At 40.0% G+C, this 25,517-nt stretch overlaps 1 protein-coding gene across 2 annotated transcripts; it reads left to right on the top strand.

Annotated features, from left to right (window-relative positions):
• Window positions 1-20,460: 20,460 nt before the first annotated feature.
• Window positions 20,461-24,897, top strand: mmadhca (metabolism of cobalamin associated Da). Of its 2 annotated transcripts, XM_039793513.1 has the most exons (8): window positions 20,461-20,555; window positions 21,067-21,108; window positions 21,412-21,553; window positions 21,825-22,042; window positions 22,615-22,720; window positions 22,902-23,020; window positions 23,110-23,196; window positions 24,286-24,897. In XM_039793513.1, exons 2-8 carry the CDS (start codon window positions 21,097-21,099, stop codon window positions 24,502-24,504), a joined length of 903 nt encoding a protein of 300 aa, XP_039649447.1. In that variant the 5' UTR covers window positions 20,461-20,555; window positions 21,067-21,096; the 3' UTR covers window positions 24,505-24,897. The 2 variants fall into 2 exon arrangements, with proteins under 2 accessions (XP_039649447.1, XP_039649448.1); XM_039793514.1 differs by lacking the exon at window positions 20,461-20,555 and having other exon boundaries at window positions 20,574-21,108.
• Window positions 24,898-25,517: the final 620 nt, after the last annotated feature.

Below are 25,517 nucleotides of genomic sequence, written 5' to 3'. Positions count from 1 at the left end.
TATGTTTTTGGAAAAGATTTGTATCTAATTATTTCAAGGTGTGCAGACAAAAACCATGGTAGCAAGTCCTATTGAAGTACCCATTCCTTTTGTAAATGAAATAAAATAAAATGGTATGGCCTGGAGTCATGACACGTATATTTGGCACTTATGCTAAAGTGCAAAAAAAAAAAAAAACTTATTTCCCTTGAAGTTTCTAAGCATATGAAACTCAAAAGTTGAACAAAAGTCTAGTGCTGACATCAATGGTAAACTGGAGCAGAATTAATGTGATTATTTCTTTCACATGGTGGCAAAGACTGGCGGTGAAAAGACCGACAGGCACAAAGCTATAACTCATTGTGATCAAGGGAAAGAATTAAGAAGTTACTTGTACTTTGTCAGCATTGTCATCCATAATACCTGAATGTGTCTCTGTTTCAAGTCCAGCCGCAGCCTTTTAATGATAAAAGCAACCAGCAACGCTTCAGGCTCTTTGTGGTTTTCTTTTTTTTGGTATTTTCTTTTTGTAGTTTTGGGCAAAATAGCATGTTTTCGGTTGCAGGCAAAGGATTACCTAAAGCACGACACACATCTCTTGAGTCATCAGTATGGCTTGTTTTCTGCAAGCAAAAGAACCAGGATTAACTCAGAGAGAGAGGGTTCACCCAGCTCTGTGTGTTGAACATGTGTGTATCAGGCATACGTACCTATACAGCTCCTCAGAGACACACACAGCAGATAGAACAGAGCCAGCCGATTGGCTGAGTCACAGAAAGAACAGGTGCTGTGTGGGAGTTAAGCATCTTACAGAATTGACATGTTTCGGTGCTTTTCACCTCCAGTGTTTTGGCATCTGGAGGTGTTATAGACTCTTGTTTACTGTGTAGGATAAGATAGAATTCATACAATCAAAAAAAAAAGAAAACTACAGAAATGTGCCCATCAGTTGCCACCTAATCATACAAGACCTATAGCTTTCTCCTAAACTGTTATGACATTTTAGATTAGTCAAACAAGCTTCCAGATTATTTTCTCCTGCAGCTCTGCAGAGGCAGCAGGCTGCTGTCTCCAGGCTTGTGAATGTCCTTATCCTTTTTTGCACATAAAAGGCTTTTAATAACAAACTCATTATTAGCCTGTTGGGTCCCCTGGAGGAAAGAAGAGCCACACACAGTCTGATGAGGAGATGCACACAGAAAAGACAAAGTGTGGTGTTACAAGGCTGTTATCAGTGAGGCGGCTGCAGCTCTCGGTGTGATCTGCAGATTTCTGTTGCTGCTGTTTGCCAAACCGGTAGCAACCAGTAACCACTTGGCCATTGCAGAAGTAATTTTTTTCCAGTGTAGTGTATTTACATAAGGAATTGACTTCACCTGTGTATTTGCACTTTTTGTAAAGCTGAACTGAAATTTGAATTCACACTTTTTGTGAAAGTAAATATATTGTGCATACGTTTCCAGTTTTCAAAAGGGAATACAATTGTTTTGGGACATTAGTAGAACCGCGTCTAAGCTTCAACCCTCTGAGTAACTTGCAGAGTGCGGCGTAACGTGCGGCGTAACGTGCGTAGTGGTAACAACCTTGGTCTGGAGCCAGTTAACTGTGTGGCTCAAAGTGAATTTAATTATTATTACTTCAACTTTAAAATGGGTGATACATTTGTGTGTTTTTGCCAATTAAACTTAACCAAAACTTAAAAAGTAATGTACTGCTATGCAACTTCAGGAGTGAATTTAATCTCCATGGTTTTCTACTTTATTGCTGCACATCTGGTTTGGCTCCATTTTAATCTGTTCTTGTCACCGGTCAGTTGAGTGCCATAAAAACAAATTAGATTTGGAAATTAGATTTCATGAATTTCTTCTTCAAACAGCGTGTGAAATTGCAGAATCTGAAGTGTGGAATTCCCAGTTGCTCAATTTCTCGTCTTCATGATATTAACTGGGGGAGCAGCCAGATGCTGAAGTGGTATGAAGGTTGACGAGCAAATATAGTGCATTAATTAAAGTGTGCTTTTGATTAGTGCTGCACGACCACTGCCTTCTCCGTCCTATCAACACAAAAATGGAAAGCAGGGTAACTCTCAAATATATAACCAGCTTTTTTGTGTGTGTGTGTGTAAGTGTAACCATGATCTTTTTCCTGTTTCTGTCTCTTTACCTGCCTCCAAAACCCGTAGTGCATTTACATTCTGCAATTGGAAAAGTTTTAAATTAAATATACTCTGGCAATGTTTGCCTGAGAGTTTTATGATCCGGAGACATCATACAGTATATTGTTCCCTGCCTTTATTCTACAATGCTTTGCTTGATTTCCAAATTATATTACAAAAGCAATGAAAAAGTCTTCACAGCATTCATAGTTTGGATATTACTAGAACTTAGATTTGTCTTTTGACATTTTACAGCCAACTGCAGATTTTGCAGTGGAACTTAAGTTTCTTAACTTTGTTCTTAAGCACAAAACTTTGGAAACTTTTAGAGAGATGTGTTGGTCCAAGGCATACTTCCAGCAACACAATGATTTTTTTTTGTGTGTACATTTTCGGCTTTATTTGAAAGAGAACATACATGGGAGGTCCCAAGGCCCGAATCGACCCCAGTACGTTACGGTTATATATATATGGCAAGGACTGTAACCACTCGGCTACCAAGGCACTCCCCAGCAACACACGTGCTCCAAATAAATGAAGTCCTCTGTGTGCTTAAATGAATGCTGAAACTCCTCCTCTAAAACTGGCAACATTTTCTTTTTGTCAATATAGACAAGGTGGTAGATATTACTTCCACTCAATATTGAATACAAATTCAAGACACACTGCTGCGCAATTAGTTTATTTGATGCTTTAATTCCCCCCGTGATAGACAAAACTGCAATTTAAAAAAAGGAACAGCTAAAAAGGAAAACAGGATTACAGAGCTTGTTTTTTTTCAGGGCATCCAAGTGACAGCTGTGGAAGTATATGTACACACATTTTCTTTGTTCTTTTCTGTTATTGTTCACATATTTGAACATGAAGGATACCGAGACAATCTGACTTGATGGATTCAACATTCAATATATCCCAGTTCATTACAAAATAAATCAGTTCATGTTACGCTTTATATTTCCCAGCGTCGTGGTTCTGTGTGTGTCTGACAGCACGGCAGACTGATATCTATTCTCCGCAGTTCGATCAGTTCACATTGAAATTGATTTAATCTTCTGATAAATGCGGGCCCCAACTGTGATAGTAATGATAAAGATAAGGGGTTGTAATTTAATCACCATCACACACTTTAGTGATCACACGTAAACAAGAGGCTTATCAGGCAACATTAAAAAAGGTTTTGTGTCAAGATAACAGGAGCACCTGACAATGTAATGTAATTTAACACCTTAGCTACAACACTGACATATTATCCATCACCTTATAAAGTTGATGTGGCTAATGTGTTAGCAAACAGTTGCCTATTAACACATCAGAATCAGAATCCACTTTATTGGCCAGGTTTGCGTAAACAAACAAGGAATTTGACTCTGGTTAATCTTTGCTCTTAAAGTACAACACTCACTTAACATATAGAGAATAAAAACAGAACAGTAAGAAATATAAAAAAAATACTGTTAAGTATAACAGTATAAAAATGCAATAGAATTTACAAATTTACAAGAAATATACAATAACAATTGAAGAGAGGGAAGGAACATCCAGCAGACATGCAGCAATATTAGCACTCATTCTTGGTGGGACTTTAGTCCAGGCTGTGAGCCTTGACAAACATGTGAAGTCCTTAACCCGCACTTGTTTTCCACCTCAGAAACACTGCAAAACCCAGGCGTGTTGCATCCTATGCTGAGTTCGAAATGATCATACATGCCTTTTATTTCTTCGCGTTTGGATTACTGTAATTCTCTTTTTATTTGCCTCATGCGACAGAGCTTTTGAAACAGTCGCTCCTAGACTGTGGAATGCTTTGCCAATCTTTAAAAAGCAGCTGAAGACGTATCTTTTTAGTCAGGCGTTCGTTTAGCCGTATTACTTTGTATTTTATGCTTTCGTGTTTTACTGTGATTTATTGTGTTTCTTTTATGATTATCGATTTGTTTTATTGTATTTTAGTTAGTTTTTTGCTTGTGAAGCACTTTGTGACTCGGTCTGTGATAAGTGCTAAACTTTCCTTACTTACTCATCTGGCGTTGTGTTTCTGGCCACCTGACGAGATGTCGAATAGTCACTCTCCTTTGTTTGTTCTGTTTCAACCAGGTCTTGAGGAACCATCTGGCCATATAGCTGCTAAATGCTCCACTATGTTCACCAGGTAGCCACGGACCAAAACAATGGGCTGAAAGATGTTAAAACACTCCGTACAGGGGAGGGAAACTGCAGAGTTGATGTTGATTTTCTGTAGAATTGTCACTACGAGTGACCCCTTTCAAATGCCACATTGTTGATATGACGATATTGATTAGAGCAGCTTAAATGTAGGATTAAATGTAGAAGCCGTGGCAGAGAGGTATTGGCACGGCTAAGATTTCAAGCACATATATACACACACGCACACACACGCACACACACACACACACACACACACACACACACACGCGCACGCACGCACGCACGCACGCACGCACGCACGCACGCACGCACGCACGCACGCACGCACGCATACACACACACCCATAGAGCTTGTTGTTTTTACATTTCAGTTTTGTACAGAAATATAACATGTTAATTGTAAGCTTTAGAGGTGCTGGAAGGCGGATTTCTTTTACAGAGCCAGGCAAGCGGTTTCCCCCTGCCTACAGTCTTTATGCTAAGCTAAGCTAATCATCTCCTGGCTCTAGCTTCATATTTAGCATACAACATGGGAGTGGTATCAATCTTCTCATCTAGCTCTTGACAAGAAAGTGATCAAGTGTATTTCTCAAAATGTCAAAGCTGTTTCATCAAGGGTTTTATCACAGCTTTTACACACTATTTTCTGGGAAACCATCTGCACTGAGTAATATTCCTTTTCTTTGGTCATTCAAAACATTTTCTAAGTGCAAGTGCACATGCAGCATTTCTAAAACCAACCCCTGCTCCACATCAGCAGCCTGCCAGCATTTTGTAACCGGCCATCAGAAAAATGACCAGCGATCATCTGGTGACCCATAAAAACAGTGACTGGGTGGCTGCAGAGGCGCCAGATGTGGGCAGGTGTTGCCATAGCTGCTTTATTTCCCCCCTGAGCAGGTGCTTAAAGGCAGAATAGTGGCATGCCGCTGTGGGGAACAATGCTGTTGATGCGAGTGGACAGAGTGTCACTGCAGAGCACAGTGGTCTCTGCAGCCTGCTGTCACATCCTGTGACACTCAGTAGATGCTGCAAAGCAGAGATGTCTTTGAAATATTCCAAATATATACAGTAATATTACTGCTCCATCATTCTAGATTTAAAATTAAATAAACTCCCAGCCTGATTTGAAGCAAAATGGTGCACAAAAAGCAGAAAAGCTAAAACATAGGGTTTACATTTTTTTTCCATTTCAGAACTTTCAAATGATTCAACACCTATTTCTCATAATCTCCTAAATCAATCAAGTTCCAGTCGAAAAAAGATAAAAATACATTAAAGTGTTTAGTAGAGCTGCCTCTCACCGATGTGGCTTTTAATCAATAAGACTGGTAATAAATAATCAGCTTTGACACAATATTGATGAATGAAGTGCACTTTTACACATGTATGGGTTCATATACTGTACATGTATATGTACAAACCGCAGCAGCTGTCACTCAAACAGGATTCAGATGAAGATTTCAAATTACTCCCTATTCTTCGATTTCTGAGTCAATGGATAAGAAAATGGCAAAGTCGTGTGCTGCATTGATTGCTTTCTGGTTTCCTACTGATTTAATGAAATGTGAGTTGTGTTTTCCTTTCTCGCAGCTCCCTTTGTTTTCTGCCTTTTTGAGGGAAGTGTTGCAGGGAGCCACAGATTAAATGAACGGTGGCATATTCCCCCAGGAAACTGAAAATATCTCACTGAGCCAACGTTCTGCAGACTCTGTAAAATGTTGATAAGGCTGCTTATTGCTTTTAAATTAATTAGTTTCATCAGTACAGAGTGAATTTGGTGCATGCACTGCTTTATTGTCCCACATGAATACAATATCATCTTTTTTTATACCAAACGTGAAGTGATATTTGTTTTCTTATTCCAAATTGCATCTGCATTTTCAAGAGTTAAAGACGTTTAGTTCATGTATAGCATCTTTTTTGAACAGTGATGTCATACAAGACGTAGCTGTGATCTACTCTATGAATGACTTCATCATGGTGCACAGGGCGAGTGACACAAAGGCCTCAGGGTGTCAGTGCTGCGCTGCTCAACAGCTACTGTATCAGGGCTCCGTATTCAGATTCACAACTGTTTAGTCCCAGACTGACACACACACACAGCTGGCATATTAAATATGGATACTTCATTAGACTGTACACAGCGATGACTGTCACTGCTCATATCGCTGCTCCTCAGCGGTTACGTGTGTGGATCAGATGCTGCACTCTGATCACTGTCACCACACATCAAGGCATCATAGTCTAATGTTGGTGCAGCTCGGAGCTATTTGGTGTGCAGTAATGTGAGGAGGATGAGGTAGTAATGAAGTCCATCTAACAGAATTAATGTGGTCGGATTGAGAAAAGATTTGCATTTGCAAAAATCTGAGACTTCTGAAAAAATGCTGATGTTGCCACTTTAAATGCAATTATTTTGATGATGGACACACAATGATGTGACTTTAGTCTCATAGTTTCCTAGAAATGAACTGATATGTAACTGCTAATTTTTCGGAAGGTTCCTGAAGAGGACCAGATTAAAATGGACAGTGTTCAACTAATATACTTTCAAATAATTAATTCCAATTAATTGCAAACATAACATAGATAGTCCTTTTTAAGTTCACAGCAGGCCAGCTGAACATGCAAAATGTAATTTGTCTACAGGCAAGCATATTACTATGTCCTGGTTCTTTCTTGCAAATTCATAAGTTAGCTGGTATTTTCTATATTGTCTCAGAACATTGTCTCTATTTTCCCTTTGATTAGCATTTAATTATGTAATTTTTCCACTTCCTGTGAAATCAAGTATTGAATAAGAGGTTAATAAGGAGACATTTGTTCTAATTAGATGGATAACTGAGACAGAATGACCTCGACACGAGGCAGTTGCAGGTGTCAGGATAAAACCATATGTGTTCAAATGACTTTGGGTGCATGGATGTTTTTTGTCCCGAGTTCACCTTCATTAATCAATGTGATTCTATTTTGAGGCACAGGTGGTGGAGCATGACCCCACAACTGTTCAGAGTCCAACCACTAAGGAAACGATGAGGTGCTTCAGATACAAGAAAAATATCTGAATTACTTGCAGTCATGTAAACAGCTTCCCATTGTTAGCATAGCATCATGTTTTTTTGAGGAGAAAAATCAGCTGTTGTGTCGTTGCAGCTTCAGCTGACTTCAAACCAGATCAAAGATCATGTGACCTCCATCATGCTCACGCATCATGACCTCCGAATGAGTTTCTCCTCCTCCAACAGCATAAACAAGAGAACATTCTGTATGATAACGGACAAAGTCAAAAAGTATTTTTCACAAACGCTTGAATTTCATCTGTTCATGTCAAGGTTTTTTTTCCGTGACTGTATGCAGGGCAGTGTTTCATCTCAGAGCTAGAACAAATTGTTATAATGAGACGATGAAAGATGCAAAATGCGATTTATTCTGCATGGTAGCTAATCTTATTAGAATAAGTGCTTACTTCTTCCATTGTCATTGTTTCAATTTTGAGGAATTTTTAGTGAATGTTGCAAGCCTTACAATGATGATACAAACTCAGCAGCGGTATGTTATGATAATACATGCATAGTGCTAATATGCATCCTAGCCACCCTACATATATGATGTTCTCTTCACTGTGTACCATTCGTTTCAGTTTGAGTGTGCAGTTTCTTGAATGTGACATGTTTTGCATGTGACATGTTTTACATGATCACACCAATTTAGCATGTTTAAATGATCCTGTCTGCAGTTCTGTTGTTGCATAATCTGTGGTTAATACTTTCAGCGTTAATTAGACAGAGCTTTATTCTTTGTAAAACATCTGAGCAGAGCAGTTTGCATGTCGTCTTTTGCAAAGCAGGGCTTTAGTGTCTTCTTATGTTTCTGATTATCCAACCAGATGGGTTTTTTTTAGATTCAGGGAGAGCAAATGTGTGGTTTGGTTAATGTTAAACTGGAAAAATCTCAGTTACTTACTGAGTTAAATCGATTTAGGATGTGAACATTTTTCAACATAAAAAAGTAGAAATCTTTGGCCCTTAAAAAACTACTTGCTCTGCATTCAAAAAAAAAAAGAAAAAGATGTTGAAATAGAGACTTGAGAATGGATTTGCCGTCATCCGAGTCTAACATCAGGTCATGCACCGAAGGCATCAATCAGCTCGTGCTGTGATGGAGAACTTGCTGTCCCCTTGGAAAAAAAAAAGGAGAGAAAAAGAGAAGAGCTCAGCGGGACGGCGAGGTCATTATCATCTTGTGCAAGGTCACAAAAATGCCACTGGGTAATTGAGTGAAGCTCGGCTGGTAGCTGTGAATCGAAAAAGGCGCTTCACCTTCATCTGTGGGGGAAAAATGAATCAGAGCTATTTCATATCAAAGCTGGTTTTGTGTAGTGGGGAACAGAAGCAGCCTGAAATAACAGGTTGTTGTTTTTTTCCATTTTGGATGTTCAGCAAAAAAACATGCAGCAACATTAAGGAAGACAAAGATGGAAGTTTATCTGCTGGGAGGAATGATGCAACCAGATGCTGCTGCTGCTGCTTCTCCCACCAACCCTTGTTGCTTTGCGAGGCGACAAAGGAAAGCACTCTCACAGGAACCAAAGTGCCACACTGTCGCAGAGAGTGCATCAGCGAGGAAGTGAATTTATGTTATTTGCCCATTACCTGGAGGCACAGAACTGCTGATGGCAGGGCTTTCTATATTGCAGGAGCCTCTCTATCCCATCAGTGCCTTGTCACAACCAATCCAGCTGCTACTTCTGATAGCTTTCTTTCATTTACCGCTCCCTCTTTCTCTGCATCCCAGCCTGTCTGTTTGTTTTGGAGAGGCCATCAGCTTTCAACAATGTCTCTCTGAGGTCCCACCTGTCCTTGAACCTCATCTTCTTCTGCTGTGTGTGTGTGTGCATGTGTGTGTGCGTATGAAAGAGCAATGGAGAGTGACATTGTGTGTAGAGGTAAAGGCTAGAGTTTTATTAACCTTTACAGAGCAGAGTGAATGAAAAATCAGCTGAATCCTGGTTGGTTCAAAGAGACTGTAGAAGATGGAGGAGCTTTGCATCACAGAATTTACACCAACAATCATTCAAGGTCCCCAAATATTAACACATGCCTGCACATCCTGTGCTGGCAGAGAGTTTGAATTTTTTTGTAATTATATTCTATCCATAAAAAGTGTACTGTATTTTGAATGTGTTAGGCTAATAGTTACACATTATTGTAAATACAGTTATGTGCTTTTCCCCCAAAAGTTAGATGAGAAGATTGATAAAGATATACAGTATTTAGCTTTAGAGATACTGGTAGGCTGATTTTTAACTTATCGACTGAGCCAGGCTAGTGCTTTCCCTCTGTTTCCAGTCTTTATGCTAAGCTAAATTAAGCTAATCAGCTCTTGGCTCTAACTTTGTATTTGGCATACAGACAGAGTGAGAGTGGTATCAATATTATCTAACTCTGGGCAAGAAAATGAATAAGCGTATTTTCCACAAACTGCACAATTATTCACTGCACATTCCTGAAAACCATACTATATGTAGCATCTTTAAATAAATGGCTACACGTTCACAACCCTCATCTCCTACTGAAGTGTTCCTAGCTTGGCATCATGCTGCACCTGTACCTGCTTACACTCATTGTATCTGGATTTTAGAGAGACCCTGAATACATCTCTGTGTGTCCTTCACCATCCTTTAAAACACACAATGCTGCGCGCCGAGCCCAGCCGAGAGGCTTTGTAATGTGCTGTCAAAACCTATTTACCTCCTTCATCTGGCTCTGTTGCCGCACCACAAGTGCACGGTGGGGGTAGTGGGCTTGGTAGGCTACTATCTGTCACTGTCTCTCACTGTGGTAATCCACAAGATCGTTTTTCTTCTTTTTTGACTCCATCGTTGCTAGTAAAGCTGTTATTGCTGCGGTGTTTCTTCTTCCCAGAGATCGTTTGTCAAATCAAATGTATTTAGTTTGAGTTTGTGGCTGGTTCTGACTGTCATACCTAATACTACCCTGTTCCTCTCCAAATAAAACACATCACTTCCTGTAAAACAACAAAAAAAAGCTTCCAATTGTTCCATCAGTCATGGCAGGCAGCAAAACAGGCTGCTCTAGTTAATGTTTTTATATAATAACAATGGACGTGCCTGGTGGAATTTAGGGGTAAGTCGTCCTAGTCCAGTCATCATTATAGACTTATAAGACAATGGGAGTTTCTTGTAGAGTACCAAGTATTTTGTAACGTCTCAAAATAATGTTTGCCCCTGCTGCAGGATATTTCTATCCATCAGATTTAGTCCATTGGATCTCTCTGCAATCAGCTTTCCACATAACCACCACAACATCCGCAACAGTGATGGGATCACGATCGTCTCACTGTAAGGGAATCATAACAATCCTCATCACAGCTTCTCTCTCTCTCTTCAATGTATTGATTTTTAACCTCAGGAGATCCTGACCACTTTGGGCTCCGTTATGAGTTTTCGCTGCTGGTGAGGATGCAGTGCTATATTGAGGAGAGATGCTGGGTTACATGTTGAGTGGGAGCTGTGGGATGATTAAAGCAGGTAGGCCTATTGATTGGCCGATAGACGGCGGTAAGGTGACCATTGATTGGGCAAACAGCCAATTTTTGACCTCGAAGTGCACTGGGTGAATCAATGGCCTTAATCCAGTGGGAGAAGTAAAGAATGAGAAGACTGGTCCCGAAATAACCTCTAGTTTAGTGTTATGTGACACAATAACACATGTGTAATATAGGATTTTGTTAAAAGTAATTTCTTGTTTTAATGTTTCTGTGCTTAATTCTGCTAATTCTGTTATTTTTTATGTTTAAATTGATAAGTTGGAAATGATCTTGACTGGGTAATTGTTGGACATACATGCCAAGATAATCAGTTTCAAGTCCTCCCTGTCCTGTCTTTCTGGCACTCAAATAATCTTATCGTATCCATTTGTCTATTTAGTCAGATTCATTCAGTGTACACCTGTTCAAGATGGATATTTTGACCTTTTAAAATGACTGCTCAATCAATACCATAATAGATACAGTTCATCTTTATTCATGAGGCCCCCAAATAGTGAAGGAGCAGCCCTGTGCATAGTATTGTACATTAGCCTATTGTAGTCTGACCATTGTATAACAATTAATGCACATAACATTTAATAAAATGGCTTTAGAGTCTTAAATGTGTTTTTTTGCATTGCGTGTCTGCAATGTAAAGGTTAGTACACATTCTTTTACACTGTGACAAAAACAAATCTAATCGACCGTACCTTCTGGAATTAGTCAAAATGTTAGCCAATGTTGTCATTTAAAAAGGAACTTTACTTAAGCATGTTAGCATGGTAACTTTTGATTTAGCACTTAACACAAAGCACAGCTGAGGCATGGGAATAGTAGTTTTGCAAAATTAGTATCTGTCCTCTGGGGACCATGAATGTCTGTACTAAATATAATGGAGATCCATCCAATAGTTATTGAGATTTTTCAGTCTGGAGAACCTACAGACCAACATTGCCATGAACCAGCATGGCTAAAAGAATTTGTCAAAGTCAATGATACACAGGTCATGGATTTTGGTCCCTTTTATGAGTTAAATTTCAAAAACATGGAACCCACACAGTGCATCTTAATACCACCTTTTCATTAGACTCTCCCTGCCTGGTAAGCTCCTAAATGTCTCAAAAATCAAACGTAATGTTTGTAACGGCTTGTGAATTACATTGTTAAGATTACTTTCATATGCATAGTTAACTTTCTTTCTTCCTTCCTTGACACTTGAATTTACAACAAAGTAAGAGTGTGTTAATCAGATTATTTCCCTTAAATGACTTAGACTTCATTTAGCATTTGTTTGGTGTGTGCATTGAAATAAGAATTAAAACATAGCAATTTCATTTTAACATGACAACAAAAAGATATTATAGAAAAGCTACAACACTGACCTGGATCAGCTAACAAACCATCCTGACTTCTCTCCACCTGTCACGACTAACAGCTGCAGGGGATTTAAACGGCACGTAGTTTGCTGAAGGTAACCTGAGCGGATCAGAGATACCCCACCAAATTAGGTCAGTGCTTGTTGGATCATTGCCCCTGTCTGATTGAGAGTCGTCATCGCTCTCACCTTGTCTGGCACGTCACACACTTGCACATTCCTGCACTGTACACAGGGACGAAGCCAGGAGACAAAGTCAGCAATAGCAGAGCAATATGCTCACGCTTCAACGCTCACCACTGTAACCCTGCCCGCAGACTGGAAAACACAAAACCTAGTGAAGTGTGGCGGCGTTCTGCTTTATAGAGTGTGAGTCATTAAAAGAGGAAAGGACTTGTGCACACTTTGATATGTCACAAGGCTTTTATTTAATGATGCTGTAGACGGAGCAAAGGTTACCAGGACTACAGGGCAGCAAACAGTGAAGCACTCAGTGGAGATCATTACAATTACAAAGATATAAGTTGGACCTGTGTTTGATTGCCAGCCCTTTTTTCTGCATTAAAACACATTGGGTTTAGGATACAATGAATTAAATGACTATATGAAATGGGAAAAGGCTTGAAGGTAGTGTCGAACCTACAGAGACATGGCATCCAACTCTGCAGTTCCCTTCACTTTGTACTTGGTACAATATGTATGGATTTGTATTGAATGTCTTTGGAAACTTCAGGAAACAATGTTATTTCTTTTACATCATATTACATTTGTTTGTAATTCCTTTTCTGGTATATCTGTTACTTTCTAATGTGTAATTTATGTATATGCAGTGACTGTAATTGTAACTAATATGAGACTGCTTCATTAAACATTCTGGCAAGGTACTGCATGAGAAAATCTTGGCTAACTCTCATTTATTTACATTTTGTGAAGTGTCTACCTGTGAAAAGGCTGCTTCCCTCCTTTTTCCCTTATCCCTTAATCCCTTAATGTTTCCCAACATTAATGTTTTTCTGTGTTTCTCATTTCAGTGATGTGGCTCTAGGGATGGAAACGTTTGGAAGGACAGGATGTGGTACTAACATTCATGGTGCCCAGAGGCTTCATCCTTTTAGTGATCCCTTGACTTTTCTTCTAGCACCACCAGCAGGTCAAAGTTTTCACCTATACTGTGAAATATTTCAACATCTACTGGATGGATTTGCACTAAACGGGAGATTGTACCTGTCAGACACGTTCTCACCTACTGGAAAAAGATAAATACATCTTTTTGGTTTAGGTGAGGGGTGGCGCCTGGGTAGAGCAAGTAGGAGGAAGAACATGGCGCGTATTCACACCGCGGTCACATACCCCCGTTCGTAATTTGGTCATAAACAACTGCGTCTCTTGTCATTCCTTGGATTTGTCTGACGATCTCGGCCCTGACCGACAGAAGTTCCCAAATCCTGTCTTCTCTCCAGTGAGACATTTTCATGGCTGTCTTTGTGTAAATGCACCTTCTCCATCACCCTCGGATGCTTGTATTTTTCCAGTTTACACAATGAACTAAGATGATTAACATGGTAATCATTATACCTGCTAAAAAGAATTAATTTAATTGAGTAAAAATTATTTTTTGTGTACACTAGCATTCTCTTAGACCTTTTTATTTGACCTGAAATGCAAGCACGTGTAGAAAACTTCCTTCCAACCCTTGACCTTTCAGATATCTGTCTTAGTTCATGTTGCTGAGGGGCAAAGCACCTTTGAGAAACATTGAGTGACCAATGTTTCTCAAAGGTGCTTTGCCCCTCAGCACAGTATCATGCTGGTGTGTTTAATCCAACCATGAAGAGTTAAATCAGCCCTGGGGTGCCTGATGTGTGATGAACTCATTGGATTACGTCCAGCTGTCTGCCACCATTATCCACCTTGCTGTTTAATAATGTTGGTCAGCTTTCTGGAGGCTAATTTGTGCATTTAATTGTTTTAGCGCTACCTGGTTGGTGTTGAGTTCAAATGTGTGTCACGGATACATTTCACACAGTCTTTCCATCCAGCTGCATAAAAACCTCAGACCATGACCTTGTAAACCTTTCTAAACAACCAACAATAATTATTAATCAGAAATACCTCAGTGGTGAAACCCTAACACTGACACCTTTCCATCCTTTCTTCCTGCTACATCCTCCTATTCATTGTATAAGCTAACTATTTTCTCTTCTCAAAGCCCATTTGGTCTGCTCTCAGGCATGGAGGCGATCATCAGAGCGTGTGACAAGGCCAAAGAGACAGCTGACATGAACACATCAATACACATTAGGCTCCATACTGTGAACTTGTTTAGCTTCTTGCTCTGATGTGTATGCATCAAATGAATCTTTTATAGTATGGCCTTTCTCGTGATATTATTGTCTTGAGAAAAACATTTTGTGGCACAAATCTATCAGAGATTTGTTTCTATGAGGAATTGTTTCACCCTCCAAAGGGTTGACAAACAGCAGCATTGTACACTGAGATTAGCTAATACATTACCGTTGGGCATTAAGTGTGAAAACCCATCCCCTCTATCAAACTGTATTACAGTTACAGGGCCATCGCCTTTCGCACTGGGATGCCACCCTCCTAGATCTTCTGTTGTTTTGAATGGAAACTGAAAGCACAGGTTAGAAGGGCATTTTGAGCCGTGGCATCGGCGAGCCCCATCTACACCCTTTGTGCACCATGCAGTCATCACAATGCCGTTTTGTGTCATTCAGCCTGAAGGTGTGGAGGGGTTTCTCACATGGCCTGGGTGGATGTTGTTGGATCACACTCCTGTACTGTATTCCTCCGATTTCTGCTGCCTGATAGACAGATATCTTAAAACCTCAGCACTTACACCAAAATATTTTGCATTATTAGACACTAATGTGCAAAAAAATAGTGGTGAGGGGCATGTTAGGAAAATCATTTTTGAGAATAAAGTTGTAATTTTGAGAAAAGTCAGAATAGTCAAATATAAATCAACTCAGGAAATTCTAGAAATTAGTGACCATCTTGAAACACTTAAACTTGATTGTATAAGATATCTGAAACATGTTAATTTACATTGAACAAACAGTATGACATGACTTTTAGAGACTGAATGGCAGTGCACCATCGTTTAGTCGAAGATGACGCTTTAACTTTTTGTGAAACAAGTTATCTTGTTATTCCAGTGCTATTCCAAAAGATTGCTTCAGAGGCTGAAATTACAGTTAAGCACGAAGAAAATATGACATAACTGTCAAATTGTGGATATTCACTTCATTAGCATTCAAGCTGTTTTCCTGCATTTAGAGAGCATATAAAGCATACACAATTTAACATAAGCTGGTACTCACCAGCCCCTTTTTAAGACGCAATGAAGTCATTTTGTCTATTTTCATTTTCTGTGTATCAGACATGACAGAAGTTGGGTATTTTTACACACTTTCAGAGAGCTTTCCCTGTCCACACTGCGCACACTGCTGCTGTAATCCGAACAGACAGTGCTGTGAGACAGTGGCAAGGTTTTACGTGCCTTCAGAAATGTCACCCTACCTCCGGTCCCTGAAAAATGATGAGCGCCGACACACGCTCACACACATACTTGCACAGATGCCATGCGGATGTACGCTGGTGTAAGTTTTAGTTATACAAACATTTCTTGTGGGCTTAGCTGATCCGGAGGCAGTAGTAATGTCATTGCTTGATTTAAATATCATTGGGTAGGACTGAAGCACAATCTCTCCAACTAAGAAAATGTTGGATTGAGGCCTGGTTAAAAGGCAAGAGATAAGAGAGGAGGAAATAAGAAGTCAAGCACTGTTGCTTCAAACTGCAAACATACAGTCTGTAATAAATTATCCTGCTACTTTACTTGGCTGACCTTCAGTGTTTCATCTTGCTGTAGTAGCTTTTGTTACCAAAGGCTCCTGCTGACCTTCCAAGACCAGGGATGCTGTTAACTAAATAACTACTAAATAAAACTGAATTCATACATTTTGATTACATTTTGCTCTGTACCGTTCATGTTCACCACTTGACAAGCTCTAATTTTCTGCACACATATTAGGTGCCTGCCATTTATTCTGGAGTTTATCTTTAACATTGAAGTGTGGGTTTACTGGATAACTTACACCTTATATTAAAAAGGCTGGTTTATTGAATTATTTCTTTCTCTATGTTGACCTCAGCATTACTCCTTGGGGCCCTCCACACACTTATATTCCATTGTCATCAAGAATAGTTTTCCAACCAGCATCCAGCACAACCTCTTATCAGGATGGTCAGAAATACAACCATATTTCTATTTATAACGGCTACTTTCATCTTTTCAGCCTGACGAGAGAAGAAACTGTTTTGGCAATATCATTTGAACTAGAATACCATTAGAGCACTTTGTGAGCCTTTGCTCTGTAGGCTTGCATTCATGATATGTAAAATGGTCTAAATGATCAGGGTGCCACATGCTTGAGTGTTCTCATATGCAAACTGTGTAGTAATTATCTTCCTCATAATTACTACTCGTCTGAATTTTAATGAACCCTTTTCTGCATTAAGGAGCTGTTTGCAGGTATGACGTCAGAACAAAGTAGAACTTAGCAAACAGTGATCAGGGCTCTCAGGGCTTTACCATCAGAATTGGCCTTAAACTACCACCAGTCACTAGTCAAGCATCAGTTGGTGCTGGATGTGCAGCTATAGCCCGGGGCCCTCTATACATATACATAATTTTATGCGCACGGTGCAACAGCAGACACCAACCGCTACCTCATTAGTGACTGCAGCCCCCAGGCTTACAAATGGGAAAAAGCCTAATTGCACAGTTCAGCAGCACTGACAGCGCTCAGAGCGTTTTGGAACAGACTTCAACAAATGAGCATCAGGTGCAAGCACCTACAGTAATATTCTGTTATTTCTGACAAAACCTGTCACAGTTGAAACTACCAAGTTAAGCTCATAGTGCATCACTGGAAGTTTCTGGAGCACAAAGGGACAAGACAAAGCTCACTGGAGAGTGAAGAAGCCAAGTTGGACTGATTAGGTGGCAATCACTTTGCGGAGCACAAGACCCGTTAAATGTTTTAAATGTTCTTCAAATAGGTTATTCGCAATTACGAAAATAATTGAATTCAATTATACCTGCTAAACATCAGCATGTTAGCATGCTGGTGGCTCTAAGCACTGCTTTGCCTATGTGGAGCCTCACGGAGCTGCTAGCATGGCTGTAGATCATGTGATGTCACCATGGTGTTTTGGCAACATTAATCAGCCCTCATGTTGAATTAAACCAGAAATCATCTCTGCCGTGGTTTATTGCACTTGCTTGCACTTGCACTTAACCCTCTCTGCGACTTTCTTGAAATATTATCATACTTGCACCTGGTGCTTCTTCCTAAAAATGGATTCCAAAATGCTGTGAGTGTTGTCGGTAGTGCTGAACTCTTCAATTATTTTCTGTGTGCAAGCCTGGGGTTTACGGTCTCTAATGAGGTAGTGCTGTGTATGAGCTGTTATTCTGTATTCATATAATTATGCATGTTTCAGGAGGGGCTGTTCATGCATTTTACATGAATGCCCACTGTGACCATGCTCACAAAGTTAGGTCAAACAGGGAAGACACCACAAGAAAGAAAATGGATGTTGGGTTTAATAATTAAAAGATTACCCCCAACAATTAAATCAGTTTATATCTGTTTTTACCGTTTACCCAGCTACAGAGACACTTAATATTCAGTCAGCTAAAAAACATTCACTGTGGTGTTAGCAGGAAGTTGGGGGCCAGATGGTGATGCTCCGCAGCGGCTAAGACTCTGTAGACATGTGTTAACCTGTCTGGCTGTTTAAATGATTAAGAATGTAATTGGTTCACATAAAATATACTTCTTGGAACCATAGCTTAATATACATACTGACAATTGTTTGCTTTCTTGAGGGTTAGATGAGATGATTGATAACTCTCTCATGTCTGTATGCTAAATATGAACCTACAGCCAGGAGACAGGAAAGACTGTTAACTTAGGAATGTAAATGTCAGTGCCATAAGGTCTAAGTTTCTAGTTATGGCGAAGAACAAAATAAGGGCTGAAATGGAGGACTGGACCGCAGCCTGAAGATATACAGGATTTAATGCCTTATTTTGTCCGATTGCCTGGTTTTAAATTCAGCACAGTCAAGCAGTCAGGTGGAGGTGGTGGGGGTGGGGGTGGGAAACATGACCAAATCCTGTAACTCTGCAATCCTAATAGGTTTGTCATCCTCACATGCCAAGGAGATGTGAAATACTGTAGACCTTCAATGGCTCTCACTATATCATTAGTTTAGGAGTGAGCACAGTTAATGTGCTGACACAGGCAGGTAGCTCAAAATGTGTGAGATGGAAATGTGTTTTTTTTGACGTTGGATGAAATGGTAGAAAAGTGCTGATCCCAGACAAGCTGATGTGGCCTGACAACACAGCAATAAAAAGACCTCGACTGACTCATGGCTTTGTCTGGAGGTCTTAAGGTTTAGCTGCACTTAGGAATTCCACTCACGAACCAGTCACTGCTGTCCAGGGAAAAGTGTTTCATAGAAAGAATTTGAGACTAATACTGGACTGTTGTTTCACACAACCACAGATAAATAGACTGAAAAATACACAGTGAATTGTATCCATTTGCCTATTTCGATTTTTGTAAATTAATCTTTGAAAGTGGTTTGTTGGTTGGACAAAAACTAGCTATTTGAAGACACCATAGGCTTTGGGAACTTATGATTTAGAGTTTGACTATTTTCAGATTTTTTTTTACTGACAAATGGATTCATTTTAAACACAATGAACACGTTCACCAATAATTCAAAAAACCATAAGCTGCAGCTTTAATGTCAGTAAAGTTGCATATTATCTCACTGAAACACAGAATATTGAATTTCCACCAGACTCAACTCATCTTGATTCATTCATTGCTTTTCACATCCAAATAACAACACTGTTGAGAGAGCCTGAGGTGAAGAATTAATTTGGTAACTGTGTGTGTGTGTGTGTGTGTGTGTGTGTGTGTGTGTGTGTGTGTGTGTGTGTGTGTGTGTCTGTCCTCACAGAGCTTGGCTGTAAACGAGTCTCCCACAGGATCATTTGTAACAGCCATGCAGCATCCACCCTAGATGGAGCCCCTGCGTGACACACACACACACACACACACACGTGCACACATAAGACGTTGCTGGAGCAGCCCCCAGTGAGTGAAGCATGTTGGTCCCAGGGTAAACTCCCACTGCATATCCTGTCAGTTCAGAGAAAGTGTCAATCAGTTTGTCCAAGTCAGCTAAAGAGATGTGTCTACGCCAGCACAATGTAGTCTAATTTACTAGCTGTCCTTCACGACTCTGACAGCAGAAAACACTGTTCTTGCCAGGACAATTCCTCTATTCTAGTTTTTAACTTTATTGATCAAGGGAGAGGAATTTGCTGAGCATGTGTAGCCTACCATTTTTTCACACTTTCCGACCTGGGAACTGTCCAGTACAAACACACTTAGACTTTGATTCTGGATACTATTTAAAGCTCAGCCAAGGTAAAGTTAAATAGTATTAAAGGGAGTTCTATACGAACTTAAGTGTACGTGCTATGAATGCACTTTCCCTGCCCTGGTTGTTATAATTTACACAGGGGGCTGTCCTCTGAAGTTGTTTACATGACCTATAGGGCATTGGGTGTTGATAGATATTCTATTAAATAGTTCAGGCCTGTGACATCATCAGCCTTATCAATGCAACTGAGCAATCAGCCTGACACACCTGGTATTGATTAGCTGCTGTTTCCTCTACACATAGATATCCACAAAAGTAAGTCTTAATGTAAGCCTAACTCTTTACAAGCTATCTGAATAGCAATATGTTGTATTTTAAAGCAAGCTAGAGAACAAATAACATGAAAGGTAAGTCAACATAATGAAAACTTTAAACAGCAAATTCAAAGTCATAAACACTAACTACTTTAAGGGCACACTGCAAGACAGGGGCAGTAGCCTGTTGTAATCAAATCCGTGGTTGTGTTATCTGTTAATTTGCTACCATCTTGTGGCGAGTCATGGAAAACACGGCCTGATATGTTCAGCACTAAGGAGAAAGGCTGTATTATTATAATATGAATATTGTCTCAATATAGCAATTTCTGGCAGATAATGGTGTTGAAGCCATTTTTAAAAGGACCATTATTACCGTTACAACCATAAATTACATCACATACGCTAAAATGTCAGTTGATGTAACCGTTATGCAAACCGCACGAGTTGTTTGTCCCTCGTCACTTTCCGTCGTTGTTTTGCTGTTGCACAGGACGGCGGACGTGCAAGTTGACAGGTAAGAACAACATGTACTTTTCATAATGTAATCCTATTAACAGATGTATATTTGACCTTTTTTATAAAGAAAATTAACACGTTGTCAGGAGTTTTTTTTGCAAGGTCATATCTAGTTAGGAAGTATACAGTACTGTCTGAAAAGGGAGTGTCAAAATAGAATATCAGCTGACATATGGGCTAGCAAACACACCGCTAACGGTAGTAACGGTAGCTAGCTAGCTAGTTAGCTGTTTTGTTTGTGTTGAACCATACATGTGTTGAACGTGTCACATTTTGTGACGATTTATATCCGTTACAAGTTTACCGCTTTTGATGCAAGTGTTTGATAGACTGGACCCCTGATGCTTTTGCTCCCCCGTGAATGATACATGCAATCAAGAAGTTACATTACGTCAGCTAGTATATGTTAACTAGCTAGCTAACTGGCTAGACAACTAAGTTAGCTAGCCTACTACACACAGTTCAGGGTGTCCTCTGTTGTACCAATTGTTGCTGTTTTTATCCAACAGGTTGAAGTTAAAAGCAGGAAACCAACCACAATGTCCACTAGTGTGAGTGACATAACAACTTGTAACCCCTGTACTGTATCCGATTGTCTGCCAAACATGTACAAATAAGGCAATTTTCCAGGATATTGCTTTTCATACAAATTACACGCAGAATACAAAATTTCTTCGGATTTAAAAAAACAACTAATAATTCAGTCTCTGACGTGGTATTTAGTTTATTTGTTCAGTGAATCAAGCATTATGTCTTCTATCTTTTCACTTTTTCTTCAACATTTCCCGAATTTTATCCCACTTGTAGTAAACTGTATGACTTTCTTAGTTTGCCTTTCTTTCTACTGTATGTAGGTGCTGTGTGGTCGAGGCAGGTTGGTCCTATATAAGACCACTGGCCATCAAGCATTAGGTGCTCTCCGTGTCTGCAGAACCAGAACCTTCTCTGCTGCAAGCTCAGATGAGCCCTACATAGCTGTATCACCCAGAGACTCAGGTGAGTCAAGTAGTAAATGAATTAGCCACCAGTTACTGGTAAATGTGACCATAGTATACAGTTTACAAAAGGTTCTGATCTAGATATGAAGGGAGGTTATGATGATGATTTTAGTTTGCTGTCTGTTTGTACTTGCTCCAGTCTGTTGATTGCGTTTCCAAAACAACATGTAGAGAGAGACAAGATGATGGAAGTGAGGGAAGATAAAGCAAAGACAAACATGAAAGAGCAAACACACACATTTAAATTTCTTTGTCACGCCCCCCTCCAGGCCCCAGGACTGTGTGGCCTGACGAGAACATGGGACCATTCGGACCTCAGGACCAGCGATTTCAGTTACCAGGTAACGCTGGGTTTGACTGCCACCTGGAGGGCATGGATGACCAAAAGAAGACTCCAGTTCACAGGACAGTGCCTGATGTACTGACGGCCCCAAGCTGCATAGAGAGACACCAGTTCATACTGGCCCAGTTTGTTAATGAGTTCCAAGTAAGTATTTCAAGTATTTTTATTTTTTTTTTACTTTCGGCAGGGCTGTAACTACCAAAGAGGACAGTAAGGTTATGTTTCTGTTTTTTGTTATGTTTGTTTATTTTTTATTTATTTGTGAATTTGTGGGTTTTTGAAATCTGGGAAGAGTTAACATTCTCTAAGAATAAACATGGGTGTTACATTACACAAGGTACATTTACCAATACTTTTTTAGCCATGTAACGCTATTTCATTTGGATAGGTTATTCAATTGATTGACAGTTAGCACATTATCAATCAGTAGCACTGAGATCGAAAAGTGGTTGATGTTATGCCACTAGTGAAACATCTGCATAAGTTTTTCACTGGAGTGGTATGCTGCTCAGTACAGCCACTTTTCAATTTAATAAATTGTGACCCATGACACAAACTATTCAAAACAATCTCCAAAACAGCTTTGTACGCTGCATGTATCCACATTTTTATCTCCGGTATAATTCACAAAGGTATTCATATTATCAGTCAGAATACAATTTTCAGCCTCAAAGCTGCTTCGTCAGTGTATATTTCTTTGTGTGTTTGTTCATCAGGGAAACCTCGGTACTATAGACACGAGAGTCCACAAAGCTGAGCAGTACTTTAATCAGACGGATGCAGACTGCTCCATAAATTCCTGCCCTGAGCTGTTAAGGAAAGGTAAGGGACGGCTAATTAACTTTAAGTCATCTTTTACAGTGTTGTGTTATATAGTTATAACATGAAGTAAGAAAAGTGTGTGTGTGTGTGTGTGTGTGTGTGTGTGTGTGTGTGTGTGTGTGTGTGTGTGTGTGTGTGGTGGGGGGGGTGGTGTGTGTGTGTGTGTGTGTGTGTGTGTCAGATCTTGAGCTCATGTTCCCCGCTGCGCCCACCACCTCCATCACAGTTGTGACGGTCACACAGAGTAACAGTCAGAGGGAGGAGGCAGTAGACCAGGACAGAGACCAGCTGCTCCACAAAGTGAGTCCTGTGATATTTTATTGTTATAAGTTTGGAGATATGACATAATGTTAAGAACAGCTGCTGATTGCGTTTTCTCCTGACTGCAGTTTGTAAGTGGAGCAAAGGAAATGTGCTTCGCTCTGTGGACTGCAGGCTACTGGGCAGACTTTATTGACCCAACAACAGGAGCACCTGTAAGTTATGTTGTTTGTAGCAGTGATTTTATTGTATTAACAGTGAATACAAGGGAATTTTAGGCATTTTTTATTATGGACGATATACATCTCGATATTTTCTACATAGTGGGCTAAATGTTCAGTTGTAAGTCACATGTGAGAGGACTTTTATGAAAACAGACTAATTAAAATAAAATGCAAAGACAGGGTTTCCTTCCCTGTTTGAAAATATGCAGCTGCAACACATACTGTACATACAACGCTTACTGTACAATTCTCTGGTTTATTAGTGAAGTGTATAAACTACACTGCAGACTGGATTCTCTACTAACAGTGACGGCTGCTCATATGAACTGGTCCAGCACGAGTTGTGTGCACAATCGCATGTCAGCGGCGTTACAAACGTCTCGTGAATGAAATGTCTGTATTGTCACTGCGTGGCATTTTTATGAACTATGATAATCTGGTCTGGTCACATCTCTCGCCCGCATCCAGGGTCCGTCTCACTCGCTTTTACTCATAGAACTGAAGTTAACTTTACATACAGCAACTTTTTTCCTCTTTTGCTTTAATAAAATATGCAGCCATGCAAATAACATTTAAACTGTAGGCAAATATGGCGCTGTGTCTTCCTCAATGTTGCAGGAGAGCCTGTGAGCAAGTGGGGGCCGGGTGGCCCGGAGAGTGTGAGAGGAGAGATGCAAACACAGGCATGGCTTTGTAACACAAAATCAGACTATATCAATATAAACAGTATTGTCTCATCCCAAAGCTCATTTGAAAAATATATTGATATATCTTTAAAAAGTCAATATACCGCCCAGCCCTAAGATGGATGAGAGAAAAAATTAAGTTAAACGATTTTAGCATAAGGCTTCAACATAAGTGAAGGGTATGAATACTTTCTGAATAAGGATGGGTATCGTTTTTAGTACTGACTAGTCCGGAACTGGTACCAGTTCTCGATACCCATAACTATTTCGTTATACTTTAGGAGTGTTTCTATTTTTTTGTCATCCTTATTTAGATACATGAGGGGGCAGATTATTAGAAACCCCCAGTATAATGCTGTCCAGTACATCACCATCACCTTATGTGTCCCAACAGTTCTTTGCATCTCCATCAAGTCAAACCAAACTGCAGACAGAGGAGGAACTAAGAGATTTGGGCTTCCACATCGAAGTGTCAGGCTCCTGCACAGTTATTCGCCACATCCTGAGAGGAACGCCTTTGTTTGTGGGGACTGTTTTCACCAATGCACCCACTCACAGTGCTGCTATCGCAAGACTACAAGGACTTTCAAATGTACTTGCTGATGACGAATAGGCTTTTCTAAATATTCCACAGAACTCAATCTAAACAAGGCCTCTATTTATGGTGTGAAGAAGCTTGGAACGTATATGTGGTATATGGTAGTGTTGGCACATGGTTCTATCAGTGAAAGGTTGTGCAAAGTTTGTCTTACTGTAACAAGGACTGGACTGAGACTAATGTAGACCTCCATGCTGTGCCTGACTGACAGGAAACCAACCCAGCTTACCCCTGCACTGCATCCAGGGAGAAACACACACACACACACACACTCAATGCAGTGGCAAGGGATATGACTACAAATAAAAGACATTTCAACATGTAATATCTGCTGTTTGAAAAGTTGGTAGACAATGTTAACACTTGAGGATGACATCACCTCGCTTTTATTAAAGATATTGGTTTTTAGAACCATAGATTTTTTTTTTGGGTTACAAGTGACAGTTGATATACATGAAAGGGGGAGAGAGATGGGGGATGACACGCAGCAAAGGGCAGCAGGTCGGATTCAACCCGCGCCGCTGCAGGACTCAGCCTACATGGGGCGAACGCTCTTACTGGGTGAGCTAGAGGCCGCCCCAGAACCATAGATTTTAAATGGAAACCCTGTATATCAGGACAATGACTTTTTATACTAACAGTCTTGTTTTTTCTCTTCTTACTGTTGCACATAATCTAAAGAAATATGGATACTTTTTCAGCTGAAGCACTACCAGACATAGACATAAACAAAGACATAAACGCAACAAAAATATTCTGACAATGAAGCCAGGCATTTAATATGCCCAGCGCACACACAGATCAGACCCAGTCAAGAGGTGGTTTTACCAAATGCCTCATCCAAACCCTTGCAGCTTGTGTATCTAACACAGGGAAATATGTGATATTGGGCTATATAAATAAAATGTACTTCTCTCTGACATTATATGGGCATCACTGTTCACTGTTTAAATAGCCAGTGTGTTGAGGCTATAGATGCAAATGTTTCTCTATCAAAGTGATGTCTTATTTTATGCAATGCAAAGATA

This window comes from Perca fluviatilis, chromosome 24 (genome assembly GCF_010015445.1).
Source record: "Perca fluviatilis chromosome 24, GENO_Pfluv_1.0, whole genome shotgun sequence".
NCBI classification, from domain to species: Eukaryota; Metazoa; Chordata; class Actinopteri; order Perciformes; family Percidae; genus Perca; species Perca fluviatilis.
Note: the sequence above shows the minus strand (reverse complement) of the source record. Positions and strands in the feature narration are given on the sequence as shown.